General features: G+C 38.5%; 1 protein-coding gene across 13 annotated transcripts in view; it reads left to right on the forward strand.

The window, feature by feature from the left end:
• Positions 1-17,384, forward strand: part of tenm4 (teneurin transmembrane protein 4) — a 630,468-nt gene that overhangs the window by 448,333 nt on the left and 164,751 nt on the right. For 9 of the 13 annotated variants that reach the window (XM_057839253.1, XM_057839252.1, XM_057839255.1 and 6 more), the window contains 2 exons: positions 5,679-5,928; positions 12,576-12,596. In XM_057839253.1, the coding sequence (XP_057695236.1) occupies positions 5,679-5,928; positions 12,576-12,596 (271 nt within the window). The remainder of the gene's footprint in view (positions 1-5,678; positions 5,929-12,575; positions 12,597-17,384) is intronic. The other 4 variants (XM_057839254.1, XM_057839256.1, XM_057839261.1 and 1 more) reach the window with 1 other exon arrangement.

Here is a 17,384-nt window from a genome sequence, read left to right on the forward strand (position 1 = left end):
ATGTGCTTCAGCACCTATGAGCATTGTGTAATTATTGACATCAACAATGACGGGCTACTAGTTTATTTTTTGATTGAAAATTTTACAAATTTTATTAAAACGAAAACATTAAGAGGGGTTTTAATATAAAATTTCTGTAACTTGTACTAACATTTATCTTTCAAGAACTACAAGTCTTTCTATCCATGGATCGCTTTAACAGAATATTAATCATGTTATTGCCATCTTGCTGATTTATTGTTATAATAAACAAATACTGTACCTATGTACCGTATGTTGAATGTATATATCTTGTGTCTTATTTTTCCATTCCAACAATAATTTACAGAAAAATATGGCATATTTTATAGATGGTTTGAATTGCGATTAATTAATTTTTAAGCTGTAATTAACTCAATTAAAAATTTTAATCGTTTGACAGCCCTAATATTTAGTTTAATGAGTAAAACAATGTTAATTTTTGTCGTTTACCTGCAATTAAATCACTTCCTTTTCCAGAAATAAAGAAAAACATCAGACATTGATATGTGAACATTTCTCAATAAGGAACTGAATATTTCATGGGGTGTCCTAAGTTTTCAAATGACTGTCGATGTAGTTTTTGACAATCGAGCTAGATGAACTCAACAAATTTGCTTATGTAATGCAAAAAGCTAAGCTTCAGTGTTTACTTAAGCCGATTTCCTTCTCGAACTCAGTCATTTTTCTCCAACGATTTGCCATCGGGCAATGTCACGCAGCCTTTTTTTGTATGTCATTTCTGTTTTCCCACCATCCAAGGGGTCAGTTTTCTCATTCCTGCCAAATGGCTCTTGAAAGGTGGATGAAAAGAGAAGAAAGTTCCGGCGAGTCACCTGTCACGAGTGAAGGCCTCGCTTTGTGTGTTGGGAGCTCATCAGAGGAGATGAGGCGTGCTGATAGGAAAAGTGCCGCCAAAGCTTTGATCCGTCACGACGAGTCGGAATGCGCAATTCGGAGGAGGGGGGAGAATGTGTTAGACGGTGCTGCCACCTTCTACAAGACGTTAGCCCACCCCGCCCCTTCGCTTCTTTGGCTCTACAGTGTCATGTTCGCGCTCGTCGTTTTTAGAACCGACCTTAATTTAATTGCCGACAGCCTGCTCACGGAAACCGCTGCAAGATTAAATCACGCCCCGGGAAAAGGATGCTTGGCTGATCTTCACTGATAGACCAAATGTTGGTCTGCTCAGACCACTCACACCGCCGAGTACCAGTCGAAAGCGAGGGAAGCGCATCGTGCATTTCAAACAGGAGGTTATGGATCGGATTGAAGGAGGCTCTTTGCGTTTACGCCCTCGTAAAGTTTCTGAAAGCGCCTCGTAGTGAAAATGACAGTAGGATTTGATGTCAGCTCTAAATTTTCTTACGATTGCCTAGTCTAAGTTTAAGTATACGACACACTAAGATCAGGGGCCCCGTATAGGGGTGAAAAGTGAAACTGATTCTAAAGGCCCATGCCCTGATGGGGGCCCACAAAGAAAATTAGAACAGTAGGTAATCGTTTGCAAATTTAAATATTAATCATCATAATTTTAATAGGAATAAACAAAAGGTTTATTTTTCTTGTTTTGTTTTTGGCAAAAACACTGGTGTTACACTTATATAGCGCTTTTCCACCTTTCAAGGCGCTCAAAGCGCTTTACACTATCGCGCCATTCACCTACTGGTGACGCAGCACCAGGAGCAACATGGGGTTCAGTATCTTGCTCAAGGATACTTAGGCGAGTTCATCAGGGCGAAGAATCGAACCCACAACCTCTGGGTTGGGGGACGACTACTCTACCACTGAGCCACGCCACCCCATAAAGTAAACACCCATAGATCATACAGTGGCACCCCTGAAAAAGATGTGTATTTTAGCTTCAAATATATATATTTTTTTATTTCAAATAATATGGGACCTTAATGGAACAAAGGAGAAAAATCCAACCTTCAATACAAGTGCATTCATTCAGTCGGTCCCTGTTGAAGCCTGGGACCGTGTGTATTTTGAGTGAAGTATGGGGGTGGGTCAGTGATGCTGTGGGGCTGTTTCGCTTCCAAAGGCCCAGCAAACTTTGTTACGGTGGATGGCATCATGAATGCTTTGAAATACCAGGACATTTTCAATCAAAATCTGTAGCCCTCTGCCCGAAAGCTGAAGATGGGTCGTCACTGGGTCTTTCAGCAAGACAATTAGCCTAAACAAATGGCCAAATCTACACAGAAATGGTTCACCAGACACAAAATCAAGCTCCTCCCATGGTCATCTCAGTCCCCAGACCTTGTTTTGTTGGCAAAAGGGGGTCGTACAAAGTATTAACACCAGGGGTGCTAATAATTGTGACACACATTATTTGATGTCAAATTTTTTCCCCACTGAATGAATGCCCTTGTATTGAACGTTGGATTTTTCTCTTTTTTTCCATTAAGGTCCCATATTATTTGGATAAAAAACAAATTATTAGAAGCTAAAAAACACGTTTTTCAGGGGTGCCAATATTTATGGAGGGCACTGTATGTATTGCCAGCACCACCCCCCAACCCCCGTATTTTCATTAAATGGTTTGGTCCGCTCTTCCTTCAGTCAGACCGGGAGCAGCGGTGAGCATTTAGTTAATGACTCGGACGTTACTGCAGAAATGTTTTCAAAACAAAAATCGGGTTTTCAAAAGAGGAAGGAAAAGAAAGCAAAACAGGAGATGGGTAGAAAAGGCCAGCGTGATGTGACAAAGTACTTTACAAAGGAAGATTGGTGTCTTATGTCTAGGGATGGGAATTGATAGGATTTTTACGATTCCGATTCTATTATCGATATTGCTTAACGATTCGATTCTTTATCGATTCTCTTATCGATTCTAATGTGGGGAAAAAGAAGAACAAACGTTTTGATTGGCATCGAGTTTGTTTGCTCAGAAGTCACAAACTTACAAACTCACAACGAGATCAAAAGAAGCCCAAAGCCTCAATGTTAACTGTGGCAATAAGTGGCAAATGCACAAGAATGTGTAACATTTTATTGAAACATTTTTCTAATACAAATGAAAAATATTGGTATATATTGGCATATAGGTCGTTGTTCTGCCTTTGGCAATATGTGTTAAAGCCGGGGTCCCCAAACTTTTTCCTGTGATGGCAACATAATTTTGTCCTTCTCTGATGAGGGGCCGGGGTCAGTTTGTAACAGAAAAAGTGTGACGATTGCAGGAGTGCCTAAATGTAAAAAATTATTGTATTTCAGAAAGCCACAATCAAATAACCCTTTCTGGATTCTTCATGAAACAAAAGTAAATGAAATATAAATCATAATAAAATATAATATAATATAATATAATATAATATAATATAATAATAACACTATTAATTAAATAGATAATAACCAAATAACCCTCTCTGAGTTCTTCACAGAAAAAGGCCAGAAAATAAATAACATTACTGAGGGGAAAAAAAAAACATTTCAAAATGCTCTCTGGTATTGTTCAGGGGGCCGGACTAAATGTGGAGGCGGGCCGTAACCGGCCCACGGGCTGTAGTTTGGGGAAATAATACACTTTAATAGTTAAAGTGTAGTATTTACCATTATATTTAAATGCATGCCTTTTAGTTTTTATCGTGCTTTCATGCTCAAGTGGGGGCGCCCTTGCGCTTCCTCACGCGAAGAAGAACGCGCTCACATGAAGAAGAGCGCGCATCCAACCGAGTGAGTGAGTTAGTGAGAGAGGGAAACACTGCTACGAGCCCAGGTTCTTTGTTAAAGTTTTTAAAATATCTACAGAGGCAACACCTGTATGTATCATCTTTTGTGTTGTTGTTGTTGTGTGTTTCCCCTCACAATCGGACACTTAAATCCATTTGTGCAGTGGTTTGAACGATGTGCAAATGCTAGCGAACGCATGCTAACCGTTTGTGTTATTATTGTATGAGCAGCTAATCATCGCTGATTTACGTTGATGCAAACCTGTTTAGTATTGGGGACGAAACTGATTTGTTTCATTTCTATTTTTAGTTTCTCTGCAAGTGATGGTTGAATAAAGTCAGCAAATTATACCAACGTCTTCTGCATCGTCATTTGGGAGTTTAGCTAGCTGTATAGCCAGGACTGAGCCTCAGCATCTTGGTGAGGACAGTGCAGTTGTATTCCCTCCGTTTGCAGTTATCTCCACCTTGGAATGACTGCAAGTCGCTTTGTTGTAATTTTTCCTTGTGAAGTGAAGACACACTTGTGAGCGTTTGAACCTACGTGCTGTCATTGTTATGATTACGGCTCTAATGCTCGTGCTAAACCATCGTAACCTTTCATTTTCACCCTCTTTCCTGGTGAAGTGTAGCCAAACTTTGGAGCGAGTGGTTCTTGGCGACATGCTAGTTTGATGCATCTCGACAACAAGACATGTCACGACGCAATTTGCATCTTTAGGAATCGTTAAAGGGATCGTTAAGGCTTTTTCATTGTGATGTCGAGGCCTCGAAACACTAGGAACCTGTTTGGAATTGGAATCTGATTTCGATTTCCATCCCTACTTATATCAGTGTATTGCTGAAAATGAACCTGTTATCTTAGACCCAAAGCAAGGTCCCAGCTCACTCCGTAAGAAATACGGGATTTTCCCGGCCTCGTTGAGCGACATTCACCTATTCAAAAACATGAATTCCAAATAATGACGGCATTTTTTTTTTTTTTTTTTTTTTGGTATCCTACAGATGTTGAAAGTTGGTGTGGAAATTTTCTTTTTTAAAATCAACTTGAATCCACTTTGTCAAGAATTTATTGAATTTAGTTTGTCATCAATTGAATTTGTTAAAAACGGACCTCGCTGTAGCCTATAGTGGAGATCGCGAGTTTCCAGATGAGGCTAAGCCTACTCCATAATGAAATACTGTAATTGTTTGCTAGCTAGTGTTTGCTCCACTTTTAGCTTACATTTAATCAGTACAGCAGGCAAACCCTTAGCAATCTCTTCATACTAAAACAGTTGTATACTGTATACTGTAATGTATACTGTAGTAAGTTAAAACAAAACATTTATTCTAAGTCATTCATTATGGTATTTGCTTTGAGAAAATTTCTAATAAAAATATATTTAGATTGTAAAAGATGGCCTTCAGTACATTTCTTATAGATGATATCAGTCTATTCATTATTGCTCTATACGCGGTACGTTTACATAAACATATTTTCTTCTTAAATCAATGCAGAAAATGAACAAATTAGTGTGTAAAGATTCACCAGAATGCAGGAAATTACGTAGTTGATACTCTAAATGTGTGTGTGTGTCCCGGCACTGGTAGTGGGGCCCAAAGTGATATCTTTTCATGGAGCCCAAAATCCCTGGCAGCGCCCCTGACTAAGATGCCCGATGAGTTAACTCATTGGCCGCTGTTAGCAGTGATAGATGACGGAGCTGCTTAAGAAAAAAAAATAAAAAAGAAATGTGGTTTTCTGATTGTTTTTTTTCCACATTCTGTCTCTCATGGTTGAGTTTTACCCATGTTGACAATTACAGGCCTCTGTAATATTTTCAAGTGGGAGAACTTGCACAATTAGTGGTTGACTAAATACTTATTTGCCCCACTGTAAGTTTAAATAAATTAAAGCGCGTCATTTGTTATATCAAACAAAAAGCAACACACCAAGTCAGAATATTACTAAAATGTGTAATTTTAATGTATTCTCACCAGGTATTCTTCACATGGGCAACGGAGAGAACATTTTTATCTCGCAACAACCGCCCGTCATCGGCAGCGTGATGGGCAACGGTCGGCGCCGAAGCATCTCCTGCCCCAGCTGCAACGGCATGGCCGACGGCAACAAGCTGCTGGCCCCGGTGGCGCTGGCGTGCGGGTCTGACGGGAGCCTCTACGTGGGCGACTTCAACTACGTGCGGCGGATCTACGCCACGGGCAATGTCACTAGCGTGTTGGAGCTCAGGTAACAAAATGCGGGCTGACGAGTGTGGGTTGTAAAGCGGTGTGCCTGAAAAACCCTGATATGTTGATACATAAGGCATTAAAACTATGAAGAACTAAAGATTCATTAAAGATGTAACCATGAATGTTTTTTTTATCCTGAAGCAGTTTTGACGGCTTTATTGCGTGATTTGTGAGACTTTTATCACAAATTATAGAGAGCGGCCTTTATCTGCTGTGATGAGATTTTAAGGAAGGGTTGTGATTTTTTTTCTTTACTCAGTCAAGGTTAGCCAGTTTGAAAAAAGGGCAGCCCTTGGATTGCAAGCTGTTTAATAAGATTCTGAAAATAACATGAAGGGTGTACAAAAAAGGTTCCTTGGGAACCTTTTATTATATAACACAAACGAAGGCTGGGCAAGTTAGCTAATAAGCACCTTGACAGGTAGCATAATAACATCACAGTTGCATTGAAGGAAATGCGGGGGTCAGCGTGTTAGCATTGAAGCAGAGCGCACGAACTGCGAAGCTGGATAAAACGTAGTTATGACGGACAACACTTTTATACTTCTGTGAAGTTGGCCCCCCCATCAGACGCAAATTTATAGAAAAATGATGTCATTCTTTTGTGCTACGTTTGTACTCGTTTGTGCTGGCGTTTGTGCTGGGTGAAGTTTTCGTTTGTGCTGCTATCATTTTTGGAATATCAACAATTTTTTCATAGGTCAATCTGAGGTCACCTAGCCCCCCGTTTTGATTAAAAATGGTGTCAATCGTTTGTGCTACATTTGTGCTGGTTTGTGCTGCTATCATTTTTGACATATCAACAATTTTTTCTTAGGTCAATCTGAGGTCAACCAGCCCCCCGTTTTGATTAAAAATGGCTAAAAATGGTGTCAATCGTTTGTGCTACATTTGTGCTGGTTTGTTCTGCTATCGTTTTTGAGATACTAATTTTGAGTGATGACATCACACAGCCCCCATTTATTGCGAAATGGAACCGAAATGCTGCGATTCCTTTATGCTACGTTTGTGCTGTAAACATATTTGTTTGTGTTGCTTTCTGTGTTGTTTTCTAGAAATTGAGATATTAATTTCGAGTGATGACATCACTCGCAGCGTTTCTGTATCCAACTCATGCGGCTGACGGAGCGTGCCAACTCTCTCAATAACAGAGGGGTGTCCCAACAACTTGCACAAATGCAGCACAAACTGTTGGCACCCATTCGGGTCCATTTTGCAGTAAATGTGGGGTTTGAGATATTAATTTTGAGTGATGAATTGACCCGCAGGCCCTCCATCTGTTATTGAGAGAGTTGGTACGCTCCATCAGCCGCGACGGGGTGGATGCGATTGACGTCATCACTCGAAATTAATATCTCAATACAATATCTATAAAATGATTGCAGCACAAACTAGAATTTTTACAACTCAAACGTAGCATAAACGAATGGCACTATTTCGGGTCCATTTTGCAATAAATGGGGGGCTGCGTGACGTCATCACTCAAATTTAGTATCTCAATATCTCAAAAATGCAGCACAAACGAAACTTTTTACAGCACAAACAAAGCATAAACGATTGACAGCAATTTTAGCAATTTGTAATCAAAATGGGGGCCTGATTGACCTCAGCTTGACCTATGAAATAATTGTACCGTATTGGCTTGAATATAAGACGCTGTTTTTTTGCATTGAAATAAGACAAAAAGTGGGGGTCGACTTATATTTGCGGTCTAGACGTTATACCCATTCACGATGCTAGATGGCGCCAGATGTCATTGAAGTGATGTCCTGTCATGACAGATCTCAGCTACTCTCAAGTTTAACCAGTTTTCATTATTTTATTGCAATGGTTTTCCTTATTGAAATTTGTTTCAAGACTACAGTTACAATTAGACTTCACTTTGATGGTTAATGCAGTTGTTGCAATTTTGTTGTTTTATCACAATAAATTGGTTTATTTACTTTATTTCAAAAACCAGAAGCCATTCATTTACGAATGTGACTGCACTTTAGTTTACATATGTACTGTAATCATTTTCAGTATAAAAAATAATTTGGTGTTCAAAAAATCTTTTTTTCAAACTTGAGTCTTGAAAAAGAAGGGGGTCGTCTTCTTATCAGGGCTGTCTTATTTTCGGGCCGATACGGTAAATATCTTAAAAACGATTGCAGCGCAGACGAAACCTTTAATAGCACAAACGTAGCACAAACAATTGACATCAATTTTGTATAAATTTCCGTCTGGTGGGGGGGCCAACTTCACGGAGGTCACTTTTATTTGTTTATTTATTTATTTATTTTTTTCAAATTAGCACTGCCGAAAAATACAATGCCACCTTAATGCTAGCACTCCGCCCCCTAACAACTCACACAATGCAACACACTACCTCTCTGTCACGTCATTCTGCGACTGGTCAGTATATGTAGTTAAATATTTTAATTGAGCATTAACTTCAGCAGTTCAGAGTTCTGTCCATTGGAGTGGTGGACGTGTAGCTTGTGTGCTACCTGTAAATTCAACTACTGTTTATGCTACCGAGCCAAGAGTAGCATTAAAAGCTAAATAGAACTTCATTTACCTTCTATTCCTTCATGTATTACTACTTTTGAATTATTATTCTTTTTTTAATGTACAACTACACGATTAATCACAGTTAATTGCCGTAATCTCATGCTAGCAATCGCAATTTTTTTATTCCGTCGCATCATTTGGTCAAGTTTTCATTACAAACTCTCAAAAGACATTTTTAAAACTTTTGAATCGTATTACGAGCTATCTGACATGATACAGATGTACCTGATTTTTTTAATTGCAACTTTAATCTTTCTGTAAGGCTGTTTAACAATAGTCCACAGTCTGGTACCGGTGTTCTGCAATTCCTTGCTACACGGCGAGACGTCCTACATAATGCGCAGTGTGCTTGCGCTAGCATCCGCACGCATGAGCACATCGGTTAAAAGCCGAGAGTACTCACCATTTTTGTTTTTATTGTTTTTTTTTTTATTACCTTTTCATTGCCTCAAAAATACGTTTTGCATGTATTTCCCTCTCATACTTTTAACCATTGTGTTTTCTTGTGTTAGCGTTAAAGCAGAGTGTTGATCTGTTGACCACATTAGTCACGCAGCATATTTAAACCGTCCTTGTTTGATATACAATAACTACATTTAAGTATTTTCTTCAGGCATTTTTAATTCGTTCTGCCTGGATGCATGTAAATGAAACAAGTTGAAAGCACACGGTAGTACTTGGGGTGTCTATGGCTAGGTTCAGAAAGAATGTTAATAATGTAAATGCCATCTTGGGGATTTATTGTCATAATAAACAAATACATTACTTATGTACTGTATGTTGAATGTATATATTCGTCCGAGTTTTATTCATTTTTTTCTTAATGCATTGCCAAAATGTATATGATCGGGGAAAATTATCGGGAATGATTGGAATTATCGCAATATTGGAAATATCGGTATCGGCAGATACTCAAACTAAAACGATCGGGATCGGATCGGGAGCAAAAAAACATGATCGGAACAACCCTAATTAGCGCCTAGCTTGAATTCTGCTTTTAAGCACGAAGCGGTCTTGACCACAGTCATGAAAAAAATAAAATGAAGAAAAGAATAAGCCTTACAATTTTCGATTTTCATTCTGTTCGCCGAATAAGCAATATTTCATTGTTGCCAGTGTTGTTAATAACGGCGTTAGAATATAACGGCGTGACTAACGGCGTTATTTTCTTCAGTAGTGAGTAATCTAGTTAGTTACTTTTCTCATCTTGGCAACGCCGTTACCGTTACTGAGGCGGGAAAGGCGTGCGTTACTATGTTGGTTGACAGACGCGAGAAAAGTCTGAGAAAGACGGACTCACGGAGACAAGAGAGAAGAGCAGGAGTGGGGAGGAGGCAATGGAGGGTGACACCATTGCAAATGCGATGCTACTATGCTAGGTGGCTCCAATAATACCTGACTGTAGCCAATAGCCTACAAACTACGGCCACATGATGCGTCGGTAGATACAGTATCACATATATAAAGAACTAGATGCAAATGACAGACACGGTTGCATTCGCAACATAAATAAATAAATAAAGGACTAGATGCGTTTGTAAACAGCCGCCATCTTAAAGCAGTAGACCTCTCAGGAAGGCTATGTTGTAGAGAACCTTCCTAGCGAACCTAAGTAACTTTTTATCTAAAATGCTCCTAAATCGGCAAAATCTTGATCTTACATTCAGGTAACTGAGTTACAAACGCAATTACTTTTGGGAGAAGTAATTTGTAACTGTAATCAATTACTTTTTTAAAGTAAGATTAACAACACTAATTATTGCACACATGGCTGAGTTGGGGCAAAGTGACGCACCCACGTCATTCCACGCATATACGTCAAGGCTCATGTGTGTGCATGTATGCGTTCTATCAGTCCATATAAACTTTGAATATAAGACTAAACGGTGATTATTAATGTCTGTGTTTTTGTGTTTGGAAATCAAAATATGATCACTCTGGAATGACATACAGCTAGCATGTGTAATTTGTAGGGCTGCAGCTATCGAATATTTTAGTAATCGAGTAATCGACTGAAAATTCTGTCGATTAATCGAGTAATCGGATAAAACATATATCTTTAGGTGAAAAGCAATTATAGATATACATGAGAGAACAAGAATTTCATCTAATATTGAACCATTTTCAGTCAATCAATGGCTTTTTTTTTCGATGTACATTTTTGAAAACAGCCAACAATTGCATCGCAGATGTAACTAGGATTAAATAAAAAAAGACTAATTCACTGTTTTCACTCAAAAACTTTTAGATCTTATAAAAAAAATATATCTATACATACTGTATACATACATTTCTTACCTAAAAATGCCATTATGCTTGATAACACAGGTCACCTAAAAGTTAGGTGTTTTCCCCACGTGTTTCAATTGAATTTCTATTTGTGTCACGCTATTTTTAAGTTGTAGTTAAGTTTTAAGTTAGTCGAAACCAGGGGTCCCCAGACTTTTTCCTGTGAGGGCCACATAACTTTTCCCTTCTCTGATGAGGGGCCGGGGTCAGTTTGTAACAGAAAAAGTGTAACGATTGAAGGAGTGCCTAAATGTAAAAAATGGTTGTTTTTCAGAAAGCCACAATAAAACAACCCTTTCTGGATTCTTCACGGAACAAAAGTAAATAGAATAAAAATAATAATATAATATGATAATAATGAAGAATAATAACACTATTAATTAAATAGATAATAACCAAATAACCCTCTCTGAGTTCTTCACAGAAACAGGCCAGGAAATAAATAACACTATTGAGAAAACAAAAAAACAAAAAAAAATGCTCTCTGGTATTGTTCAGGGGGCCGGACCAAATGTGGAGGCGGGCCGTATCCAGTCCGCGGGCCATAGTTTGGGGACCACTGGTCTAAACTGTAAGTCCTGATAGGATTTTGAGTTTTTGCAGTGTTCAAAATAAATGTATGATACCTGCTGTATTGGAGAACATTAGGGACCAGTGCTACTTGGTGTTTTATCCACCAATGACTACTGAGCTAAAATTGACAGTTAGCATTATCAAGTTTTTATTTTACACCCTCATCACTCTACAGCGCTATGTTTTCACAGATTAAATAAAGCCTGTATGTAAGACACGTTAGCCACGCATTGACAGTGGTCATAATTAATAGAACCTAACCCTCCGCGGGGCTAACGTTACATGAGCGAGTGACAGTAACGTTAAACTTATTTATTAGCGCTGAGAAGTCTACTGCTTTAAGATGGCGGCTGTTATCTAACACCGCTGACTCTGTCATTTCGCATCTAGTTCAACATACATGTGATCTCTGTGAGACGCATCAGACGCTACCTGCTACCACCTTAGCATCATGCGGGCTAGTTTTTAGCAACGTCGGCGTCGTTTGTAGCGGCTGTCGGCTGCAGTGTTTTTTTTTTTTGTTTGTTTTTTTATTGCTTCTTCCTCTACGCACGTGACATCAGCACGTTGTCCTGCATTAAAAGTAGTCCGGGCAAAACGTGATGCTTAGAGCTGTCAAAATTAAACAATTACTCGAGGTGAGTAAAATTACTCAAATCAGTTTTTAAACTCGAGTTGCTTGAGTATTCGTTTCAGCTCTAGTAATTTGTTTTGATGCTTCTGCGCATGCGGGTCTCTTTGCTGAGCGCATCTCGGACTGCGAATTAGTGCGCATGCGTAATACATGAACGGTCTCAATGGACAAAGGCAGTCTGAACGGGAACGCCAAAAAAACGGATATGACAAAAAATCGGATTTGTGCATTAAGACCTGTAGTATGAACCTAGCCAAATTTACCTCTTGTAGGTCGTTTCGCCGATGTAGGACATTTTGGCAGAACACCAGTCTCCTCATTCTAAAAGAAAATCAGTCGATTCAAATCGACAGAAAGACCCTGGAGACGCAAGATGGAAGGTCCTCTCGGCCCGTGCACCTGTATCAGTTAGAACCCGATGGTTTTGTCTTTGATTAAGCGATCAATGTCTTTGTTAATGTCCTCCCAGACGAGCTTGGGGAGATATAATGTCCCGTTTGATTAATTCTGCCTACTAACTGTTTTTTAAGCCTCTCTTTACTAACAACTAACATTTACTGTCTGTCTTGTCCTCTTCTGTTGGCTGCTTTCGGCAGAAATAAAGACTTCCGGCATAGGTAAGACATACTGTAGAGGAGCTCAAGAGATGATTCTTTTCCACTTGCTGTGAACTTTTGAACCCAATTCAGACCCTCACTTCAAAATGGAGATGTTACACTGACTGGAGATATTGTCTGTCTGGCTCATTGTCATCTTCCTACAGCTGACACCATTCCATTTTTAGCTGGGTTTCATCTTGCACACGCCACTGCTTTGCATCTGTGGCTCTTGCTTCTATGGCTAATTAGTGTCTCCTCAAATATGTGACAAAGCAGTATAGTAATAGGGACTCAGCCAGGCTGCCAATAGCGAAAAACTGCGGGTAGTTGTGCTCAATTTTTAGTTTAAACTGGAAATGTACCACAAACTGTCAGCTCAAAAACAATTCAATATGATATCAGCGATCTTATAACATTAATAGGCCTTTAAAGGGCAGTGACAGATTAAAAAAATATACTGTATGTGAAAATATTTTATTTAAAAAAAAAAAAAAAAAGTTATATAAAGAACAAACAAAGTTTTGGTCATGTAGGCCACAAATTAACGTTTCGTATGAACTGTACTGGTGGCCGAAAAATGCCATTGCATGAAATTGACTTTCCTATAAATTAAGGGTGTAACTGTACATGTATTTGGATTGAACCGTTTTGGTTCGGAACGAAGGCGTACCGAACGAGTTTCTGACGTAATGTAACCCTTACTTTCCAAGGCTGTGAGTCAATCGGGTTACAGTTTCTTTGTGTAAATTATATTTACTCCGTCTTCTCTACTATAATGAGGACCAACACGGTCCGACAGTATAACCCAGAAACGGCAACGGCGCGACAACGTGGCCGCCGCGAGAACGCAGTGAAACGCGGGCGTTATGTCAATCAGGCAATGCTCACCAGTCGCAGTGCAGCCGCATGTTAGATGCGTCCCAGAAGCGGCTCAACACAACGCACACGAAAAGAACGGCAGAGTTTATTAGAGTTTACTACTACTGGTAGCTAGGATCGGGCAGACCGGAAGTCACTCGTGTAAAAATACGGTGGATCCGGTCGATTTTCAAACTAATATGCAGTCGTAACCCACTTTTTGAGTCCATCAGAGCTCTTGAGTGGTAGATCGGGGCACAGTTGACTTGTTTTTGTTGATTTATTGCTGTCTTCTCTGCTATAATAATAACCAACACGGGCCGTGTTCAATACAAAACCCTCCTACCACAACAAAACAAGTGGGAACTAATATTCACATAGGAACTAAAGTTATACAACATCAAATATACAATATAAATGAATCCTACATGACATTTGTAAAATATAAACACATAATAAAATAAATAATAGCCCATTAAAATACAATAAATTTAAATGAGCTAAAACATCTGTAATCAAATAATAATATTGCACAGATCCGTCTTACACAATTACATTTATTAATTTCTGTGTGGCGCTTTAACTTGAGAAAATCCACCAATAAAGCTTTTGAAAACCGTTCATAAGGGAAAAAAATGATTCATTGAGGCATTTCATTTGTAAAATGCATGTTAAAATCTTTGTCATTGGGATTGCTTTTCTCTTTGGCACAGGACTTCTTTTTTCTTCTTTCTTTCAGAAAGAAAGCTTACAAATACGCGGGGTTAGGGTTTGGTAAAGGCAAATTGTTGTTGGATTATCTTTAAATACCCGTTACTTTTTGAGCAGAATTCTAGCTTTGTATAGCCACGTACCACGTGCTCGCTGTATGGTTCCGCCCACTTGTCCGTCAAAATATAGTGTTAACCTGTTACGGCTACGTACATTTCTCCTATTTACGGCGTGTTTTTCTGCTCCTTAACATTAATAATCAAAATGGTGAAGGCGTGTGTGGCTGTTGGTTGCACTAACAGAGAAGATGGAAGGAGAGACTTGAAGTTTTACCGTATTCCGAGGGATCCAAAGAGGAGAGCGAAATGGACGGCTGCAATTCGACGTGAAAACTGGACACCAAAAAATCACCACAGACTATGTAGTAGTCATTTTATATCCGGTAAGATGCATTTAATATATATTTAGAGGGGTTTGGCCTGACAACCACAATTAAGATCATTGCTAGGCTAATCGCCGACAACATACACGTATGTATGTAGTGAGAGTGCTATCGCTAAACCATATAAACATTAAAAGCCTTAACTCCATTGACAAACGACATGAAATACATTAGACTTGACAGTGGATGTTAGCAATAACAAAAGATTTTGAATTGAAAATTTCGTAACTCACCTTTCCAAGCACAAGATAGATTCCTGCCGAATTTTCGTGGACGAGGACCTGTTTCACCCAACAAGCAACGAATTATTTATAAGCCTCCAAGCTCTTGAAGTTTTTCATATTTTCGTGAGAATAGGCTGATTTAGTGTGGACAAGATAATTGTAAATATCTGCGTAGCAGATGTCAGGCAGACAGGGCGAAGACAGTGGGTCGAAAAACATCGTTTTGGGCATCAAATATGGATCTGGCGACTGTATAGAACGAAGCTTTTCCTCATAACGCCTTTTATGCAACAGATCCAGTGAGTTTGCGGCATCAGAAAGCACCGGGTCTTCCATGAAATGCATTTTAAATTCCGCCATCAATTGAAAACAATGCTAATACAGAGTCAAAATGACGGACAAGTGGGCGGAACCATACAGCGAGCACGTGGTACGTGGGTAGGCTCTATAGGCTAATGTTCCTATTGTTGAAAGCACAAAGGTGTGTAATAAACAAATAGCACATTTATATTTTGCATTTTGTTTTCTTGCTGTACCGAAAATGAACTGAACCATGACCTCAAAACCGAGGTACGTACCGAACTGAGATTTTTGGGTCAAAATTATTTTTCGAACAGATCATTTGACTAGCAGCTTAGACGGTCATTTGCTTTGCATATCATTTTCAACAACAACAACAACAAAATAGAGGGAGGGCAATTTTATTTTTCAAATGATTTTTTTCTTTGATTGATTGAATGATTTAGACACAAATATCCTACCTATAATATGGCCCAAACACAAAAAGGATTGTTTCAATCAAAAAACACTTTTTCAATGAAAAATGATGTGTTCAAATGCAAATTTTTTCATCTCAAATATTTTTTCGTTTTCTACGATTGAACATTTTTACTTTGTTTGATTGAAGTGATTTTTCTTTTTGAAAACATTGTTTGAAGCAACTTATTTTTTGATTGAATAATAAAGACAAAAACGTCCTTGCTAAAATGTGGCCCAAACACAAATCAACATTACTTCAACCAAAAAAGTTGCTTCAATCAAAAAAAAAAAAAAGCTTGACTCCAATCAAAAAAAATTCAATCAAAGAAAAATAGCTTTCACGCGCATTTGTTTTTTTTTTATTGAAGCGACTTTTTTTTTTTTTGAAAATGTATATTTTCATTGAAGCGGCTTTTTTTGATTGAATAATAAAGACACAAATCTACCTCCATATGGCTCCGCCCAGGGGATACAATTTTTGACTTGGGTAACGACATTGACGCGACACCTGCGGGCGTACCATATTCAATGGGTGACGATCTTGGTGAAAAGTATTGCCTAAGCAGCCTGATTTAGAATTCCCCTCCAGAATGATGGGAAACGAAAAACGCTCATTGTCAACTTATTATTATAAATATTCTTGTTAGTTAATTTTATTGCTGACACTGCGTTTCGGGGTCATCAATATGTGGTGCCCCCCCTTCCCCAAAAGTCAAACTCCGCCTATGACTGTATGGTGATGTTTATCGTTTTGGACTGTAAGGCACATCTGTCTATAAGCAGCATCCAACAATTTTTACTAGTATACTGTATTTTTGTAAGTTGTCAGATATTATCAGGTAACCGATAAAAAGCATTTTAAAATTATATCGGATTATATCAATATTGGCCTTGGACCAATATGTATGTTTCCTTTATAGTGACTCGTCTTCTACTTTTGAACAAGGTCAGGTCACAACCTAGCATAGCAGTTTTGCTTATTGAAAACTAGATATCTACAAACTAAGATTTTGGATTTATTTATGTGAGAAGACAATTTGCATTCATGGTTCAAAATTAAATGAACAATAAATGATTGAAAAATAATGAATACTAAACTCTTTATATATATAATTATTGCTTTACCAGAAAGAAATAGTCACTAAGAAAACTAGAAAAGCAATACAGTACAAAATCTGTGAAAAAGCGCAGCAAAATACATCTTGGGAATTGTCATTGCTATGATTGCCTGCCTGTATTAGTGATGCTTTGGTCACCCCCTCTGGGGTAACTCATGTAAACGTTATTTAATTGTGAATGATTCCTTTTACAGTGGTACCTCGACATACGAAGTTAATTGGTTCTACGACCTTGTTTGTAAGTCAAAATAGTCGTATGTCGAGAAGGATTTTCTCATAAGAATACATTATAATTCCATTAATTCGTTCCACAGCCCAAAAACCTACACTAAATCTGTTAAAAATTCCAGGTTGTTTGCATGTTACGTGTTTTAGATCCCCCTGGTGGCGAGTTGCAATTTGTTGTTTTTATGATCAGGCATATTTTGGCCACCTAAAGAAAGCTAAGACCTAAGTTCTCATAGAAAGAAAATAAAAAGCAACACGTTGATGAAGAGAAGGTTTTGGTCTGATAAATTAGGGGACAGGCATCATTATTGTTCTAACCAGACTATCTGCAGTGCTTTTATACAAAATCCTTAATAAATACCGCTGTAACTATTGCAAAAAGGAATTATAAGTGCAAAACAAACGCATTATGTATTTTGCGTAGTGTACCTGAACGCACCGTGAGGCTGACAGCAGACTGAGTGAG

The sequence above is a fragment of the Corythoichthys intestinalis genome, chromosome 6 (genome assembly GCF_030265065.1).
Source record: "Corythoichthys intestinalis isolate RoL2023-P3 chromosome 6, ASM3026506v1, whole genome shotgun sequence".
Lineage (NCBI taxonomy): Eukaryota > Metazoa > Chordata > Actinopteri > Syngnathiformes > Syngnathidae > Corythoichthys > Corythoichthys intestinalis.